Source organism: Curcuma longa, chromosome 3, assembly GCF_044706935.1.
Source record: "Curcuma longa cultivar G26 ecotype Majalengka, Jawa Barat chromosome 3, ITB_CL_G26_1.1, whole genome shotgun sequence".
NCBI lineage: Eukaryota > Viridiplantae > Streptophyta > Magnoliopsida > Zingiberales > Zingiberaceae > Curcuma > Curcuma longa.
The window spans coordinates 3,125,098-3,140,662 of NC_133863.1; the positions used below are offsets into that span (position 1 = coordinate 3,125,098).

The following is a 15,565-nucleotide window of genomic DNA, read 5'->3' on the forward strand; positions in this document are numbered from 1 at the left end:
GAATACGTGCTCCTTCCAGATGCGTATGGTCTCAAACTGTCACAGAAACATCACCTAATTTGACATGTAAATTAATTAACGAGAAGATACATAAAAAGAGCTCGAATCAACAAGACAAGAAGTAAACTTGTTGTGACGGTGACGCCAGAACACGCATTCCATCCTTATCATTTCTTTCGCAGGAGAAAGAAACCAACGGCGCCACCGCCGTTGGACTCCAACTCGTTCTTTTCTGTCGTGGTAAATCCAACCACCGCTTGCATTGTTTTCTCTTGTTATATATCTACGCGAATCTCCTCCACCAACGCGTGTTTTCTCTGTGTTTTCCTCCCGAGCTTTTACCGCCATGGTGGTGTTGACCATGCCAGTTCTAACGCAGAGCAGCTTCTTCTGCGGTGTTCCTGTGATCAGCCTCTTGGAGCCGGACTCCGGGACTCTCCTCGTCAGAGCCTGCGAAGATCTCGGGTTCTTCAAGGTCACCAATCATGGAATCCCCATGGAGCTCATTGCGAGGCTGGAGGAGGAAGCCATGCAGTTCTTTGCTCTGCCTGCGGCGGATAAGGAGCTCGCCGGGAAGGCAAACCCCTTCGGTTACGGCAGCAAGAGTATCGGGAGCAATGGCGATTTAGGCTGGGTGGAGTACCTCCTCATGGAGATCACCTCCAAGCCCCTCTCAATGGACTTCCTCCAGAAGGCCTCCGCAAGCTCTTTCCGGTAGGTATGCACTCTTAACAATCCATCATCTATTCTGTTCTGCTCAACTACTGATATTTCATGATGTTACAGCTCTGCTTTGAACGAGTATATATTGGAAGTGAGAAATCTATCACGTCGGATTCTAGAGTTGATGGCGCAGGGGCTCGGCATCGAACCAAGCGATGTGTTCAGTAAGTTGGTGATGGATGGGGAGAGTGATTCGATGCTGAGGCTAAATCATTACCCTCCCTGCCCAATGCTTCAAGAGCTCAATGGATTCATGACCGGGTTCGGGGAGCACACTGATCCACAGATCATCTCCGTGTTGAGATCAAACAACACTGCGGGGTTGGAAATCACCTTGAGAGATGGCAGCTGGGTCCCTGTCCTCCCTGACCAAGAATCCTTCTTCATCAATGTCGGAGATTCCTTACAGGTCTTTTTTGGTTCACTTAATTCGTGTCAGAATGATATCTTTTTGTTTTTCTCCTCGCCCAATGTGATTATGGATTGGAGGGTGGTCTGTTTCAGGTGCTGACGAATGGGAGATTCAGGAGCGTGAAACACAGGGTGCTGGCCAACGCATTGAAGTCGAGGTTGTCGATGATCTACTTTGGAGGTCCGCCGCCGGGGGAGAGGTTAGCTCCGCTGCCGTTGCTCATGGCGGAGGGAGAACAGAGCCAGTACAGAGAGTTCACGTGGTGTGAGTACAAGAGCTGCGCCTACAAGACTGTGCTCGCAGATAACAGGCTCGACCGCTTCCACAAGTGAGATTGCAGAGCGGAGTAGAGGTACTAGTACTCGTGCCGAAATCTGATGATGCTTCGGAATACTTTGTGAAACGTTTATGGCTAGAGGGTTTGTTCCAAGTTCTAGCATACGATATGTGTGTAGTAGGTGAATGAACAGCTTCTTTCTTCACACTCATATAACTCGATCGCTGCATATACGTTAACAAATGGAATACAAATTGGGAGGATGGAATATCGACGAGGACGAAGACCAGGAGTGCAATTGATTCTTAAGCGAAAGAGTACTTACTACTTAGTCGGATCTGAGTTACTAAGTTTTCATCATTTAGTAACGAATAATCGAGATTAAATGGAGATATATTAGACGAATAAATCATGCTTATTTTTGCTTAGACGGTCACCACCATGCTTCACACCCTGATCACTTTTGGATTTATCACCATTGCTTTTTGCTCTATCATGGTTTACTTGTCAACCACTCTGTACATGTAAGTTGTCAATGTTTAGCTACGGTAGTTATCTACCATATCTACTTCATCTAATTACTTGTTATTGTTAATGAGATATTTGTACAAATTGTGGTACTTCATCTAATTACTTCAATCGTTAAGGAGCTATTTGTACATATTGAGAAGTTTAGACTCGCCTGTAAAATCATTACTATAAATAAAGGTTAAAAGATTAACAAGGATTTGTTTGCACGGGTGTGTTTGGATATATATATATATTTTTGGATTGTAAATTCTTTTTGTGGATTGACAAGAGAATCTGGTGCCAAAGTCTGTTGGGTGAAGTAATACCTTTCAAGGATTGGTTGATCTAAAGGATCAAGTGCAAAAGCTCTTTAGTAAGATGAAGTGTTTTTAGGGATATAAATGAGTTAAATTGCTGATGAGCTATTTGAATCTCAATTTAAAAAATAGTTGGTTCGATTAAGTTAACGAACTGAGTTAGAGTTTGATTTCAAGTTCAAAAACATTATCAAGTTGAATATGAGCTTAACAGTATTGGATTCATGAGTTCGTGAACATGTTCATTTAAAAATTCACGAATGTATTTGTTAAGAGGTTGGTTAATAGGTTCTTTAACATGTGGATTAAGCCTCTACCAATAGATCAACAGACAGACCAAATCATGCTTGGCCTAACACAACCTACACCATGGTAGGTCAACCCAAATCATGCTTGGCCTGGGTGGTGGATTCAATTTTTTTTTTTTTTACAAAAGAAAAGAGGATATTTTAATCGACTCACACTATAAACAAATATAGTTAAAGCAAATTAATGTGCATAAATATATTAGTAAAAATCAGGGAATCTAATAACTTAGAATAACCAAAAATAATAATAAATCGAATCAATTATTATAATTTAATAATATATTATTATTTATTTCAAATGATAATGTTTCGATTAAAAATAGAAAAAAAATAATTATGCTATTAAGGATATTTTTAATGTCTAAAAAAAATGAACACAAGTGTGCAAAATCAACATGAATGACTGTTGAAAATTTATATATTGCGAAAAATAGAACTCTCTCAAAATCCAACAATGAAGCAACTCAACGCTGGAACAGGGCAAGGTAGTAAACTATGAACGCCAAGGCCACGGCAAAGGCGGAGCCCATGGGAGCCCCATCCAGTGCTCCGCTCGCCGGAGCCGGAGCTGGGCTATGCGTCGTGCTGAGCTCCTGCGCGCTCGCCGCAACGACTACCGTTGCAAGAAGGAACAGCGACGGCAGCAAGCGCAGGGGCGCAAATCCGGACCGAGACATTTGCGAATTCGACGAGAGATTGATAGAGCGTCAGGTGGAGCACGATGCTTTTAACAAGTCTGCGACAAAAAGGAGAAGCAATCGGTGAGCGTGATTTATAGGAAGGCGGGGAGAGACATAGCCGTTGGCGGCTTCGGGCAGAGCACGTTTAATTGTCAGCGCGAGCGGTCCACTGCGCTGCGTTACGAATGTTGATGTAGCCGACTAGCCGTTGAGGCGGGGAGCCCAAGGACTCGTTGAAAGGCTTTCTTTTTGGATAGAAGAAGGTTTGGCCTCCTATTTCTCGGCAACAATATAATTATGTTGTGAAAAATAGATGGAATGTAGTCTTTTAGTGAACGGTCAATAGTGATTCAATGAGTCCCTTGAAAAACTAAGCCGACACCAACCAATTTAGTACCGATTCCAAATCTCTCAAAGTTCTCCAAGACAATAAAACAAAAAAGAAGAAAGAAAGAAGAACAGATCTCTTCTTGAGACTGAAGGGAACCAAGGTGAAGAACTGCACCTTGTTTTATTCTATGAAGAAACCCTCTTAAATGTTTGAAATGAAGGGTCGAGCAATTCAGGCGTCTTCAAGCGGATTAAATTTCCTGCAGTCCGTTCATCTAAGCTCTATCTACAGATACACATACAAATTAATAAAACCCAGACCATCATAGCACAAGTATTCTGTTACCATCAAACACCATTCATTGCTGTTTTCCTGATTTTTTTTGTGCAAGAAATATTTATTGCAGAAGCCCCGATGCAAATACATTTCTGATTTTTTATATATATATAAAATTTTAAACCATCTTTTAGCCATTCCGGGAAAGGCTGGAATTATAGAACTATAAACTTCAAACTTAGTCCCTGACAACAAATATCACGTCGTTTATTTTCGACATACAAACGCATCATCAAGATAAATCTAGTTCAAAATCAGCCGTGATCCATGGACAGCACTTCATGCGCCTTCCTCAGCTTTCTGTAGCTTGCCCTCCACAAGATTTGGCTTCCCGTACCGCCGATGCGCCATGTCGTAAGTAGCATGCAGTCCAAAGAACAAGTAGTAGACCAGCATGAGCAAGGAGCAGAGTCCAAACCTTATGAATGCGTCCGCTCCCAACGATCCCATTAGGAACAAGTTGGTCGCGATCGACAACGACGGCAGCCACGGCACCAGCGGCACACCCCACACTTTTGGCTTCCGGCACTGCGGCACCAACACCTGAATTCCCAGCGTGCCAGCCACCCACAGTGGCACCGTAATCGTGTACCCAACCCATCCATGGGGCCTCAGTCCCCAGTACGCAGCCGTCCCCATCGACGAAGCGATTATGACGAAGAGGCAAATCACCAGCTTCAGGAGGTCCCTCTGCTCCGTCACGCCCCGCTGGTAGTACCGACGCACCAGCAGCGCCGTTGCCATCATCATGAAGATGAATAGCGTGCTCACTGAAAGAAGGCTCGTCAGGACGTCGAGGCTCGAGAACAGAGCAATGCACGCGGCACAGATGGTGATTAGGAGAGTGGCATAGATGGGCGTTCCGGTCTTGGGGTGAACGAGCGCGAACAGGGGCGGGATGATGTGGCTCCGGGCGATGTGCGTCGTGTAGCGAGCTTGGCCCAGTGCGCCGACGAGCAGCACGGTGGTCATCCCCTTGAGCGCACCTAACGCCACCACGTACTGCGCCCACTTGAGCCCCACACTCCTAAACGCAATAGAGTAAGCCGCTTGCTCGTCGATGTTGGTGTACGGCTGCATCATAGTGAGCGCGAGCGCCATGAGACAGTAGATGACGGTGATGATCGTCATCGAGCCAAGCAGGCCAAGAGGTATGTCCCGCGATGGGTTCCGCGTCTCCTCAGCCATGGTGGCTATGTTGTCGAAGCCACCATAGGCGAAGTAGACGATGGCAGCGGCGCGGAAGACGCCTTGGGAGCCGAATGGGAAGAAGGGTTTCAGGTTCGCGGGGTCAGCGTGGATGAATCCGCCGACGATCACGAAAGCGATGATCAAAGTGTGGAATGCCGACGCAACCCAATTGAAATAGGAGGTCTTCTTGGTGCTGGTCATGGCGATGGTGGCGGTGATGAAGAGGACGATCACCGCGATCGGGTCGAGGTAATTGAAGTTATGTGCAAGATTGGTTTGGATGCGCAGGGAGTTCTGGGGGCGGTTCAGTAGCGTGGTCAAGTAGGAGGTCCAAGCCCTGGCGACGGAGGCACTGCCGATGATGGACTCCAGGATCAAGTTCGCCGCGGCGATGAACGCGGCGAAGTCCCCTAACTCAACCCTTAAGTAAGCGAACGAACCGCCGGCTACGGGAATTTCTACGGCGAATTCGGTGTAGCAGAAGACAGAGAGCATGGCGGAGACGCCAGAAGCGACGTAAGAAAGGATGATGGCGGGGCCGGCGTGTCTGTGGGTCTCTTGGCCAGTGAGGACGAAGATACCGGCACCGATAACGGAGCCGAAGCCGAACCAGGTGAGGTCCCACCAGTTGAGGCAGCGCTTCATGTCGTGCTCGCTCTGCTTCCGGACCTCGCCAAGCTCGTTGTCTTCGTCGGAGCGGCTGAGTAGCCGGTCCCTGAAACGGAGGTGCGTCTGCGACAGGGCGGAGCAGTAGATCGGCCAGGACTTGAAGGATTCCTCGGGGAAGAAATCCTCTTTGCTCCATCGCCAGTAGCTCCTCCTCGACTGGCTCTCGCCATTAACTGCTCCTTGTCCTTCCATCGAGCTCTCAGCCAAGAATTCGAACACAGTTTTTTTTTTCCTTTGGGTAAGATCTGAACACACTCCTGGATGATATAAATCGACCAGGAATGCTGGATCAGGTCGTAGATAACGATCGTGAGGATCAAACTGTGGAAAATATTACTTTCAAGGCGCTGGATCAGGTAGCAGATAACGATCGTGAGGACTTGTATAGATGAAAGTGTGGAAAATATTACTTCCAAGTCGTCGGATGACAAGGACAGCCTAAGAATAATCTTGGAATTTCTAACATCAGCATGACGGCTGGTGCAGTAATAATATGCTTTCCAGAATCTTGAGCAAGCTTCCAAGTCGTCTTCATTTTGGACATTGCTTTTGTTGGCACATAAAGTCAGGAATTTATTTCATAGAAACACGCTCATTAAAGTCTTCTTTCTCGTGGCTGATCATTTTCTCATTTTGTCTTTAATGACCTTATAGTTGCGTGATGAAAGTTATCAGCATCGGCATTAAAACATGAAACCTCAGCAAAGTTTTCTAAAGCCTTCGCCGGTACAACAAATTGAGAAACCGGTTAATCGATTCGGAAACTTACTGTGCTGAAGTGCCTGTTGAACAGGTTGGGCAGGTAAAACTGGGATTTGAATTGAAGGAACTGCACATGCGATACTGCTTTCTGCCGGTCCAATCATTGCTTTTCGTACAGATGGAGTCGGTCTTTTCGGAAGAGTCTCCCCAACCAACTTGGGAAGTCGTTTCAGCCTTCCCACTGCCAATTGGCGTTGAAAATTCAAAGTGACAGGTCGAAAACGGGTCGGGTCCAGCAATAGGAGAAAGAGACGGCGCCAGGCAATTCACAATCCCACTCACAAGTCAGGCCTTGCACGAACGCCACCACGCATGTTAGGCATGGCTCTGGCACGGTGCAGCCGAATACCTTCTGAGTTATTGTCACATCAAAAGTAGATCCCCAACGATACCACAGATAAGACGACACCCACAGCCACATCTACGAAATCTGAAAGTGTGCCACATTTTCAAAAACAAAGCTAGGCATGATGGCATCATAGAAAATTCAAAATAAGTTACCTGGGATCATAAACAGTCAAATTGAAAAGTCAACATTTTCGACAAGTAGAGAAAGTGTGCTCGACATTCTCTAAAAAAAATCTAGTCTCGATCCATTAAAATCTAAAACACCTTGCTCGCTCTCGTGGCGTTGAGACAACTGTAGATGAATTATTGCATTCTCTCGTTCTAATTAAACATCAATCAATCAATGAGTGTGATTGAACATACCAAAGGTTCAAACTGCAATAAAGTCATCTTCTATAAACATCAATATCCACAATAAAGGCGTCCAATGTTATAATGAACCTTAAGTTCACCTCTGAATAAGGCAATTAACATAAGTATCTGGATTATGAATATATACCCACTTTATAAGTAACAAAGCTTTACTCTACAGCATGTGAAAATCAGAAAGCAAAATAAATTGTCCAACAAAATAATAAGAACCAAGTCAAGTAAAAGAGTCAACAAGCTATTAGAGTTGATTTTCACTCACTTAGGGCTATGAATGAGAAGAAAAACTAAGTGTTAGGATGATCGCACAACAAAAAACTAGTACTTTTGCAAGACAATGAACTTAAGTGAGGGTAACTCAAGCCTTTTCTTCACGCAAGAATGTTTTTATGAGTGTTTTGGAAAAGTGTTCTTTATTAGTAGTAAAAGGTGAAATCGTCACCTTAGTGACCCTACACTTTCTGAAAAAGAGTAAATTAGGAAGAGCTTCGCTCAACAACAATAGTACCTACAAAGGATGAGGCAACCAATATAACATTCCGTAACTATTAAGAATTGACTCAGACCTATTGATAGTAATACTCTTATAGGAAACTTCTGTGTCAGCCTGTGATGATAAAAAAAGTGGTATTTATGTACAATATAAATGTAGTACTAATTTTCTTTGGTAGGCAAAATTTTCAATGTCCCCTTCTGTCATGATCAACTGTAACTTATAGATTTACTTCTTCACAAATAGTCGTAAGATCGATCCTGTGATGGCAAAAAAGTGTTCTTTATATACAATATAAATGTAGTACTAAAGTTTGATAGGCGAATTCTTGTCGCAAGGGATATTGTCCATGAGCATAACAAGTCAGTGGTAGGAATTAGAGATGTTAGCTGCTCTCAAGCTAGTGGCATCTAGAACTGCATGCGTGCATTATTTAATTTCAAATAGATATTTTTATTTAATTTATAACTTTTACATCGAGTAAAAAAATTTATTAGTAAAAAGTGTGTAATTTTCAAAATACCTTAGTATTCAAAAGTTAAATTAACATAAAAAACATTCCCCCAAGGTTTTTATTTTATTGTAAAAATATTTTCTGTGCAAGAAGATCAAAATATCTATTTTAGCTTTTTAAAGCATCATCTAAACTATTTATTTGCTAATTAAAATATTTTAATACTGAAAAAAGAATTTTAAAGGATATTTTATTGTTAATCAAATATTTTAACATACTCTTAATTTTTTCGAACCACTTGATTCAATTTCTAACGATTCTGGACGGGCTTACGATGAGATGTACGCGAAGAGTCGGCCGTTGTATATTCGGTGTCTATCGTCTTCCACTGTCCTTTTTCACTTGTCGCTTCGGCTACATTGCAACGGTCAGATAGCACTCTCTTCGAGATCTCTCCTCTCTCACGCGTTGGCACATACACCCCCTTTTGTTTGCTCCAATCCCTCAATTTGTTGCTCACTCTCCCTTTCAACTATCGTCTCGCATCGCAATCAATGGGGAACGCATCGTCCTCCTTCCCGCTTCTTCTTCTTAATCTGCTGCTGCTTTGGTGTAGGCGATGCGGTGCTCTGCAGCAGGCGGCCGTGGCGAAGGCCGTAGTGGCGACGGGAGGCGAGCTGTGGTGCGTGGCGAAGAACAACGCGGAGGATGCGGCGCTGCAGTCGGCGATCGACTGGGCTTGCGGCCCCGGCCGGGCCGATTGCCGCCCGATCCAGCAGGGCGGCGCCTGCTTCGACCCCGACGACATCCAGTCGCACGCCTCCTACTCCTTCAACGACTACTACCTCCGCAACGGGCTCTCTGCCTCCGCTTGCAACTTCTCTGGCACCGCTGCCCTCACCTCCCTTGATCCCAGTGCGCTTCTTTTTAACTATTCCCCGCCTGGATCCGCCTGCTTGTTCAAATTGTCAGATCTAATAGTCGATTCTTGTTCTTTTGTTGATCTCGACGACAGGCCATGGTAGCTGCGTCTTCCCATCAAGGTTAGCACTTGTCTGCTTCAGATTTGCAATACTTTTATTGGCAATGAGAGAAAAGGGAAAGTTGTGAGCTTGGGATTTGACAACACTGATCCTGATCTCACTGCTCCCGCACACAAGTTTCAACGAACACTTTGTGTGCACATAATACAAACTAAATTTGTCCTTTACAAAATTTAAAACACCATAAATTTGCGATTTCTTTCAGCTCATCTTCAACAAATGGAAGCTTCTCCGGGTCGGCGTCATCAACCCTGGGGCCGGCGGCGTATGACATGAGCGGAGCTCCTCGTCTGCTGCTGAAGACATTGAGCTTGTGGTCGACATGCTCGCTGGTGGGGATGTTGGTTTCAGCTACAACTAGTAGCAATTTTCCATCACCTTGATTGTGGAAGCAGATGTAGGCTCACAATAATTCCATCAATAGTTTAGCCGTGAGCATATAATAGGCTCTGGTCCATTCCATTCGGGCCTGCACTAGATTGATAGATGAGTCTCTGTATCAATGTTGGTTAAGATCATTTAGATTCGAAGATGGAAACTTTGGGGCCAACACAGGAAATAATGTGTTCCTTATTGTTGATTAGCCATCCTTTTGTCACTCATCGAGATCTCTACCGAGTATTAATGCCGTCGTTCTTGCATCGACGTCGTGTCCAAGATTTATTAGCTTCTTCTAATTAGAATTGTTGCCGATGTCATATAATAGATTTATTAGTTTTAAATTTTCATGATATATTATTAAAATATATAATGGTAAAGTTCATTGGTTAGCAATTAACACTAAAAATAATATTTGTGTACTTCTGAATATAATTTACACCATAATAATTTTATATTAATTATTTTTAAAAATTATATTGTTATCGCCAAGTTCTAATTGGGCACGCTAAGCTCCATCACCATCGACCTATGGGATGAGGCGTCTTAGAACAGCTGTGAGGAAGGCTTGGTACTCGGCCATGTCTGCTTCTCCTCCACCATCCCCAAGACAAAGCTCCCTTCCCAAACTCGCCATGTACGATCGACGTGGCCGTCGCCTCCAGATACTCGCTCAGCAGCTCCGCCACTACCGCCCCTCCGATCCTGACGAACCCGTGCTCGACGACCGCGAGAAAGTCTCCTCCACCACCGTCCTCCCGGATTCCTCCGCTTCTGACGATATCCGGCGGCCTACTCCCGCCTCCGTGCGGGCTGCCGTCCTCGTTTGCATCTTCGAGGGAGACTGCGGCGAACTGCGCGTCATCCTCACCAAGCGCTCCTCCAACCTCTCCACCCACTCCGGTCTCTTTAGTCTCCGCAATCCTTCAATTTGGATCGGTCAATTTTCGATCTTTTGTCGAAAAAGATGTGATTTTTGGGGCCAATTTTGGCTTTCGTTTCAGGAGAGGTGTCGCTTCCAGGAGGGAAGGCAGAGGAGTTTGACGCCGACGACCGGGAGACGGCGTTGAGGGAGGCCAAAGAAGAGATCGGTCTGGATCCCTCCCTCGTCACCGTCGTCACAAATCTTAAACCCTTCTTGTCTAAGGTACAAGCAATCAACATCGATCTGAATCGAATCAACGCCCCTCCCCCCAAATCCCTTAATTTGCGACCGACATTTCCAGCATCTCCTGCGAGTTGCCCCTATAATCGGAATCTTACCTGATAAGCAATCATTCGTACCTCTATTAAACGCCTCCGAGGTGGATGAAATGTTCGATGCGCCACTAGAGATGTTCTTGAAGGTACTGCTCTTATTTCATAGGCATCGATCAGAATTGAAATTGAGTCGAACCATTGTTGAGCGTTCCAAGCCATGGTAATTGCAGGAGGAGAACCATAGATCGGAGGAATGGGAATGGCAAGGGGGCAAATCTTTGGTCCATTTCTTTGATTACAGGACAGGGAAGAAGACGTATCTGATATGGGGAATGACTGCTCACATCCTAATTCGAGCCGCATCGATTGTGTACAAGAGACCGCCTGCCTTCTCCGAATATTTGCCGAAGCTGTAAATCCCCTGCTGCTTCCATCGAGATCCTTTTGTTCCTGGAAACTCAATTTTCAGGAAGATGATAATTTGAAGAAGAATCTGTAAGCAAACCTTTTTCTTGTTCAAGTACTTTATTGAATAGTTTTGAAGATTTGAATCGAGGCATGGAAAGGATGCTGGAATTCGCTTGCAAATGCCTCCTTTCTCAATTTGAAAAAAAAAACATTTTCAACGATAAAGTTAATAAGTATAAAACTCTGAGAGAAAACACTATAGAGCAATCATACATGAAAGTTGAATGATTAAATTCTTAGAGTTGTTAAAGAACTCACCTATAGGGATGAAGCCAAAAGGAGATTATGTTAACCTAACACATTAAGAATTATAGTGTGTAACTTTTTTTATCCAAGTGAATTTTTTTTACATACATAAAATACAGAATATATAGCCTTGATTTTTTTCACATCGTTAAGACAATGAACAAGCTTACCGTGGCAACCAGCTCAACAAGTAGATATGATGTATCTGAGGATTCTAAATGGAAGTATTTCAAATTTAGTGACTATATCATCAAATTAAATGTCCGAATGCAGAATCCATTTAACAAGACCATCTATGAAGGTCCTAAAGTTCTATTTTTTAGAAAAAAAAAAAAGAATTGACATAAATCCAGCTAAAGATTATGATATCACAAACACACATCCAGTCAACAAAGAACAATCTCCTGTGTGACCAAACTAGTTTCTTGACCAAGTCTTCACTCACAAATTCTTAATTCTAAAGGCAAATACACACCCAGTACAATCAAAAGATAATATCTTTAGCGATTACCAGAACTTTTCATGACCAACCAACTTGGCCACAGCAACAACTGTTCCAACTATTTGAGCCACAGTGCTTGTCATAACTCAATCTTGGGCAGATCCCTGCGTTTCTCAGTTAGAAAATGACTTCAAAGGATCGTTCGGGTCAATGCTAGAAAAGAGTGGTAGATCAGCAGGGAGGGTCCCGATGCTCAGCCCTCCATCTCTAAGCTTCTTGACAACCTCCTCATACAATACTTTGTTGCCGTAAGGAGTAAAATGCAAGCCATCACTAAAATTAAAGAAATTTAAAATGAGTTTTCTAACCGGAAGCATTGTGAAAATAGAGGAACTATAGGCCATGTCAGAGGTGGTATACGCCTCAAGTGAGTTTTATGTTTCAAAACTAATGTTACCTTAAGCAAGACTTCTCCCAGTTTGGACATCCCTGCATAATTGACCAGATATCTATGACGGGGAGGCCTAACTCTTCAGCGACAGCTTTACACACCTTTGCATAAGCTCCAGCAGACTCATTGGTTCTCTCAGGAAGCCCAGAACCGTCTCCATTGTTCCTGACCAATGATTTGTTAAGTTTAGCATCACTGTTCTGCCTTCATATCAAAAATCCTCTATTGACTTGCAAGAAACCACAGTCCTAGTCTTTACATGAAAGTACAAACCAGATGTATGTGAAAATGAAGTTAAAATCTTTCTTATTTTTACTTTTCCTTTGAGCTTCCAGAGAAAATCACTCAAGAAAGATTTCAATTGAAGATTACTAATAATGAAGTTCTATTCTTGTACTTTATCTAATATTTTATACTGTATAGACGTCATATCATGGAACTTATGCAAACATGCCTTATCAATTTAGCTTCTAAAATTTATTATCTTTTGCTTAAAACAGGTTAAAAACATCAATAATGGCTTGGGGAAAATTGCTCCTCAAAATCAAGTAGAAAGGAGTGGCTAGTGAGAGCTTCCTTCAGATTGTTAGGAAGGGTTGTTTGATGAGGTCTTCCTTTGTGGATCTTGCAAGGAGAAGTTTAAGATGAAAGGATGCCCTAGTCGGAAGCTCCTCTAATGCTTAAATTCACAGAGTCAAAATATAAGTGTAGATTGAATTGAGAGATTTTAAAGAGTCTTATCTGTTAATAAAATCATAGTTCACTTAACATGCATTGGTGTTGGATTCTGTAATGTGGAGCTAAATGAGTGGAGCTCCTAAATCCCATCCCTTTTACCTCCTGTAACATGCCTTGTAATATCTTCTTCGGAATGGACTAACAACACAAAGTGAGAAGCTAATTATAATACCATGTAATGATGACAACCGGAATGGACCACCCACAAATTTGAGCCAGTGGATTACTCTTGATTTTTTTTAACAGATCTTTTAATTTATTATATATATATATATAGATAGATAGATATATTTCACAAAGGACCAAGACTTAATCAAAACGACGATAGTTTTAAAAAATTACAATAATGAACCACTCTCAGTAGATAATTTTCAGTGTAATTTTCTTCTACATGGTTTGTGCAATCAGGCATGTTGAATTTATTTTAAATAAAAGTGGGTTACGTGATCAAGGAATTTTGGGAAGGGTCTTTATATGTTTAGGTAGAGTTAGTCTTTGTTGCTTCGAAATATCAGCTTCAAACAAATGGAAATTTCTTGTTCTTTGAATAATTTTCAAATCGAAATACCTCACTTCCAACTTCCTGATTATATTCACTACTAAATCTGTGCATTTACTTTCTTAATTCTATCTATCATGAAAAATTTAGCAAAGAACCGCTACCAAGCTAGCCCATAAAGTTAACTATAACGGCTAAAATATCCACTAAGATAATTTTGACAAATACTCTGAGAAATGCAAGTTACTTACTGGATACGCCCCTCTTCATCAATTGGGGGTGGTGTGATGAGAATTATTCCAGTTCCCGACCATCTCTCCTGTTTGAAAAATGGACCAAACAACATGAGAAGGTTTAGCATGGATATTTTCTTTAAAGAGATCGGCTTCCAAACCATCGAAAAAGATAATAGTTTTCTAACTTTATTCTTTTTATTTGAAATTTTCAGATAAAAAAGAACTCCTTTTCGTTTTATCCATGGAGCGAATCAGAAACACCGAGCATATGTGATACCTTGAGGAACACGCAGAGGGTCCGTAGGTTGCTCTGGTACTCCGGAAGTGGCACGTGTTGGAAGCCGCTGCGTCGGTCAGGAAGCGAGGCGTCATTGGCTCCAAAGAAGACGGTGACCACTGCCGGCGGGGCAGAGCCCTCGGGGCACACCCCTTCCATTGCCCGCTCCACCGTCTTGAGCGCCCATCGCGTGTTGTAGCCGCTGTACCCTCGCAGCACCACGTCCGCCTAATTCATCATCGGAAGACACCAATCGAACCATCAATCGGACAAAGTAGGCAAAAAGATCAAATCATGAGCGATGAGAGAAACGATTGAAGGAAAAAAAGATCGAAACACGATGCCTGCTTTGCTCACCCAACGGGCGAAGAGGTGGGCAAGGGAGGCTCCCCAGCCACCCTCGCCGAAGGACTCCTCAGTTATGGAATCCCCGAACAGCACTATCTTCGGACGCATTTCGCACCTACGCTGGCAGTTCTGGATCTGCTCGAGAGACGACAGAGGGAACCCGGCGCTCCTTAATACAAAAAATTTCTCAAATTGAAATGTGACATCTTGTTTGAATTTACTTAACGACCCTAAAAACCAGTTCCGATTGAATCAACATCAGAGAAAATCAAACTGGTACGTAACGTGTATCGTGGTGTGATCAGTCACAATGTGCAACAGCAGGTTCCTTGTTTTTTTCCCGGATGGTCCAAATCGAGTCATAAACAAGAGAAGTCCTTAACGTCTTCTCACTCATTATTTTATTCTCTTCTTGTCCAGATACAACGTGCAACAATGTGCAATACTAGATTCTTAACAGTTACGTGATAATTTTCTAATATTTGTGTTTAACTTGTGATTTTCAGAGAGATGGTAAAAGAATTCCATTAGTTTCCAAGTGTGCTTTTATTTTTTTTTGTGTTTTTTGCGGTTGAAAGTTTTCAAGAATGTTGAAGATGCATAGCTTTCATTTTATAAAATGTTCAAGTACAACTGGCCCGAAAGTTGACGATCTGAAGTGCACAATTAACATTCATGTTGGTCAGTTCTGCAATACTATAATCGAGCTAATAGTATCTTGTCTGCAAAATTTCTTTACAGCTTCATGATCCTTTCTGTAACACAAACAAATGTGACAGACAAATTTTTAATACCACTACTCATTCTTTACTCGATAATAATATCTCAAACTATTCTTAAATATTTCTTTAAAATAGGTCTAACACTGAAGACTTCGAGAATTAATCCAAGCCCATCATATGATTCATATTGCCTGTCGCGTCGCATCACCTATTCCTCTTAAAATTGTCATCTGAACAACCATTAATGGCGGCTCTGGTTATTGGTCCCTCCGTCCTTTGTGCTGGCATTGCTTTCGAGTCCCAGATCAACAATTTACTTGATTGCTATTGGACGATA

General features: G+C 42.8%; 5 protein-coding genes across 5 annotated transcripts; 3 read left to right on the forward strand and 2 right to left on the reverse strand.

The window, feature by feature from the left end:
- The first annotated feature begins 333 nt into the window (after window positions 1-333).
- LOC141824642 (gibberellin 2-beta-dioxygenase-like) lies at window positions 334-1,628 on the forward strand. The gene is made up of 3 exons (XM_074711964.1): window positions 334-714; window positions 787-1,132; window positions 1,228-1,628. The coding sequence occupies exons 1-3, from the start codon at window positions 347-349 to the stop codon at window positions 1,465-1,467; spliced, it is 954 nt and encodes a 317-aa protein (XP_074568065.1). The 5' UTR covers window positions 334-346; the 3' UTR covers window positions 1,468-1,628.
- A 2,337-nt stretch (window positions 1,629-3,965) lies between these two features.
- LOC141823982 (cationic amino acid transporter 5) lies at window positions 3,966-6,062 on the reverse strand. The gene has a single exon (XM_074711197.1). The coding sequence runs from the start codon at window positions 5,944-5,946 to the stop codon at window positions 4,174-4,176; it is 1,773 nt and encodes a 590-aa protein (XP_074567298.1). The 5' UTR covers window positions 5,947-6,062; the 3' UTR covers window positions 3,966-4,173.
- A 2,643-nt stretch (window positions 6,063-8,705) lies between these two features.
- On the forward strand, window positions 8,706-9,823 carry LOC141825748 (PLASMODESMATA CALLOSE-BINDING PROTEIN 5-like). The gene is made up of 3 exons (XM_074713136.1): window positions 8,706-9,095; window positions 9,196-9,223; window positions 9,429-9,823. Exons 1-3 carry the CDS (start codon window positions 8,735-8,737, stop codon window positions 9,604-9,606), a joined length of 567 nt encoding a protein of 188 aa, XP_074569237.1. The 5' UTR covers window positions 8,706-8,734; the 3' UTR covers window positions 9,607-9,823.
- Window positions 9,824-10,129: 306 nt separating this feature from the next.
- Window positions 10,130-11,379, forward strand: LOC141823983 (nudix hydrolase 15, mitochondrial-like). Its single transcript, XM_074711198.1, has 4 exons — window positions 10,130-10,504; window positions 10,606-10,748; window positions 10,828-10,947; window positions 11,032-11,379. Exons 1-4 carry the CDS (start codon window positions 10,138-10,140, stop codon window positions 11,215-11,217), a joined length of 816 nt encoding a protein of 271 aa, XP_074567299.1. The 5' UTR covers window positions 10,130-10,137; the 3' UTR covers window positions 11,218-11,379.
- A 474-nt stretch (window positions 11,380-11,853) lies between these two features.
- On the reverse strand, window positions 11,854-14,668 carry LOC141824091 (GDSL esterase/lipase At5g45920). Its single transcript, XM_074711327.1, has 5 exons — window positions 14,516-14,668; window positions 14,159-14,386; window positions 13,897-13,964; window positions 12,415-12,573; window positions 11,854-12,290 (listed from the first exon to the last, which is right to left on the reverse strand). The coding sequence occupies exons 1-5, from the start codon at window positions 14,612-14,614 to the stop codon at window positions 12,131-12,133; spliced, it is 714 nt and encodes a 237-aa protein (XP_074567428.1). The 5' UTR covers window positions 14,615-14,668; the 3' UTR covers window positions 11,854-12,130.
- Between the last annotated feature and the right edge of the window lie 897 nt (window positions 14,669-15,565).

What these genes read in the sequence shown, in the direction of transcription:
- LOC141825748 (XM_074713136.1), top strand. Translation starts at nt 8,735, where the DNA reads ATGGGGAACGCATCGTCCTCCTTCCCGCTTCTTCTTCTTAATCTGCTG. An exon ending in CCTCACCTCCCTTGATCCCA is followed by an intron (nt 9,096 to 9,195) that starts GTGCGCTTCTTT and finishes TCTCGACGACAG; the next exon opens with GCCATGGTAGCTGCGTCTTC. An exon ending in AGCTGCGTCTTCCCATCAAG is followed by an intron (nt 9,224 to 9,428) that starts GTTAGCACTTGT and finishes GATTTCTTTCAG; the next exon opens with CTCATCTTCAACAAATGGAA.
- LOC141823982 (XM_074711197.1), bottom strand. Translation starts at nt 5,946, where the DNA reads ATGGAAGGACAAGGAGCAGTTAATGGCGAGAGCCAGTCGAGGAGGAGC.
- LOC141824091 (XM_074711327.1), bottom strand. Translation starts at nt 14,614, where the DNA reads ATGCGTCCGAAGATAGTGCTGTTCGGGGATTCCATAACTGAGGAGTCC. An exon ending in GATGAAGAGGGGCGTATCCA is followed by an intron (nt 12,574 to 13,896) that starts GTAAGTAACTTG and finishes ATCATTGGTCAG; the next exon opens with GAACAATGGAGACGGTTCTG. An exon ending in TGGGAGAAGTCTTGCTTAAG is followed by an intron (nt 12,291 to 12,414) that starts GTAACATTAGTT and finishes CTTTAATTTTAG; the next exon opens with TGATGGCTTGCATTTTACTC.
- LOC141823983 (XM_074711198.1), top strand. Translation starts at nt 10,138, where the DNA reads ATGAGGCGTCTTAGAACAGCTGTGAGGAAGGCTTGGTACTCGGCCATG. An exon ending in CAACCTCTCCACCCACTCCG is followed by an intron (nt 10,505 to 10,605) that starts GTCTCTTTAGTC and finishes CTTTCGTTTCAG; the next exon opens with GAGAGGTGTCGCTTCCAGGA. An exon ending in CACTAGAGATGTTCTTGAAG is followed by an intron (nt 10,948 to 11,031) that starts GTACTGCTCTTA and finishes TGGTAATTGCAG; the next exon opens with GAGGAGAACCATAGATCGGA.
- LOC141824642 (XM_074711964.1), top strand. Translation starts at nt 347, where the DNA reads ATGGTGGTGTTGACCATGCCAGTTCTAACGCAGAGCAGCTTCTTCTGC. An exon ending in GCCTCCGCAAGCTCTTTCCG is followed by an intron (nt 715 to 786) that starts GTAGGTATGCAC and finishes ATGATGTTACAG; the next exon opens with CTCTGCTTTGAACGAGTATA. An exon ending in ATGTCGGAGATTCCTTACAG is followed by an intron (nt 1,133 to 1,227) that starts GTCTTTTTTGGT and finishes GGTCTGTTTCAG; the next exon opens with GTGCTGACGAATGGGAGATT.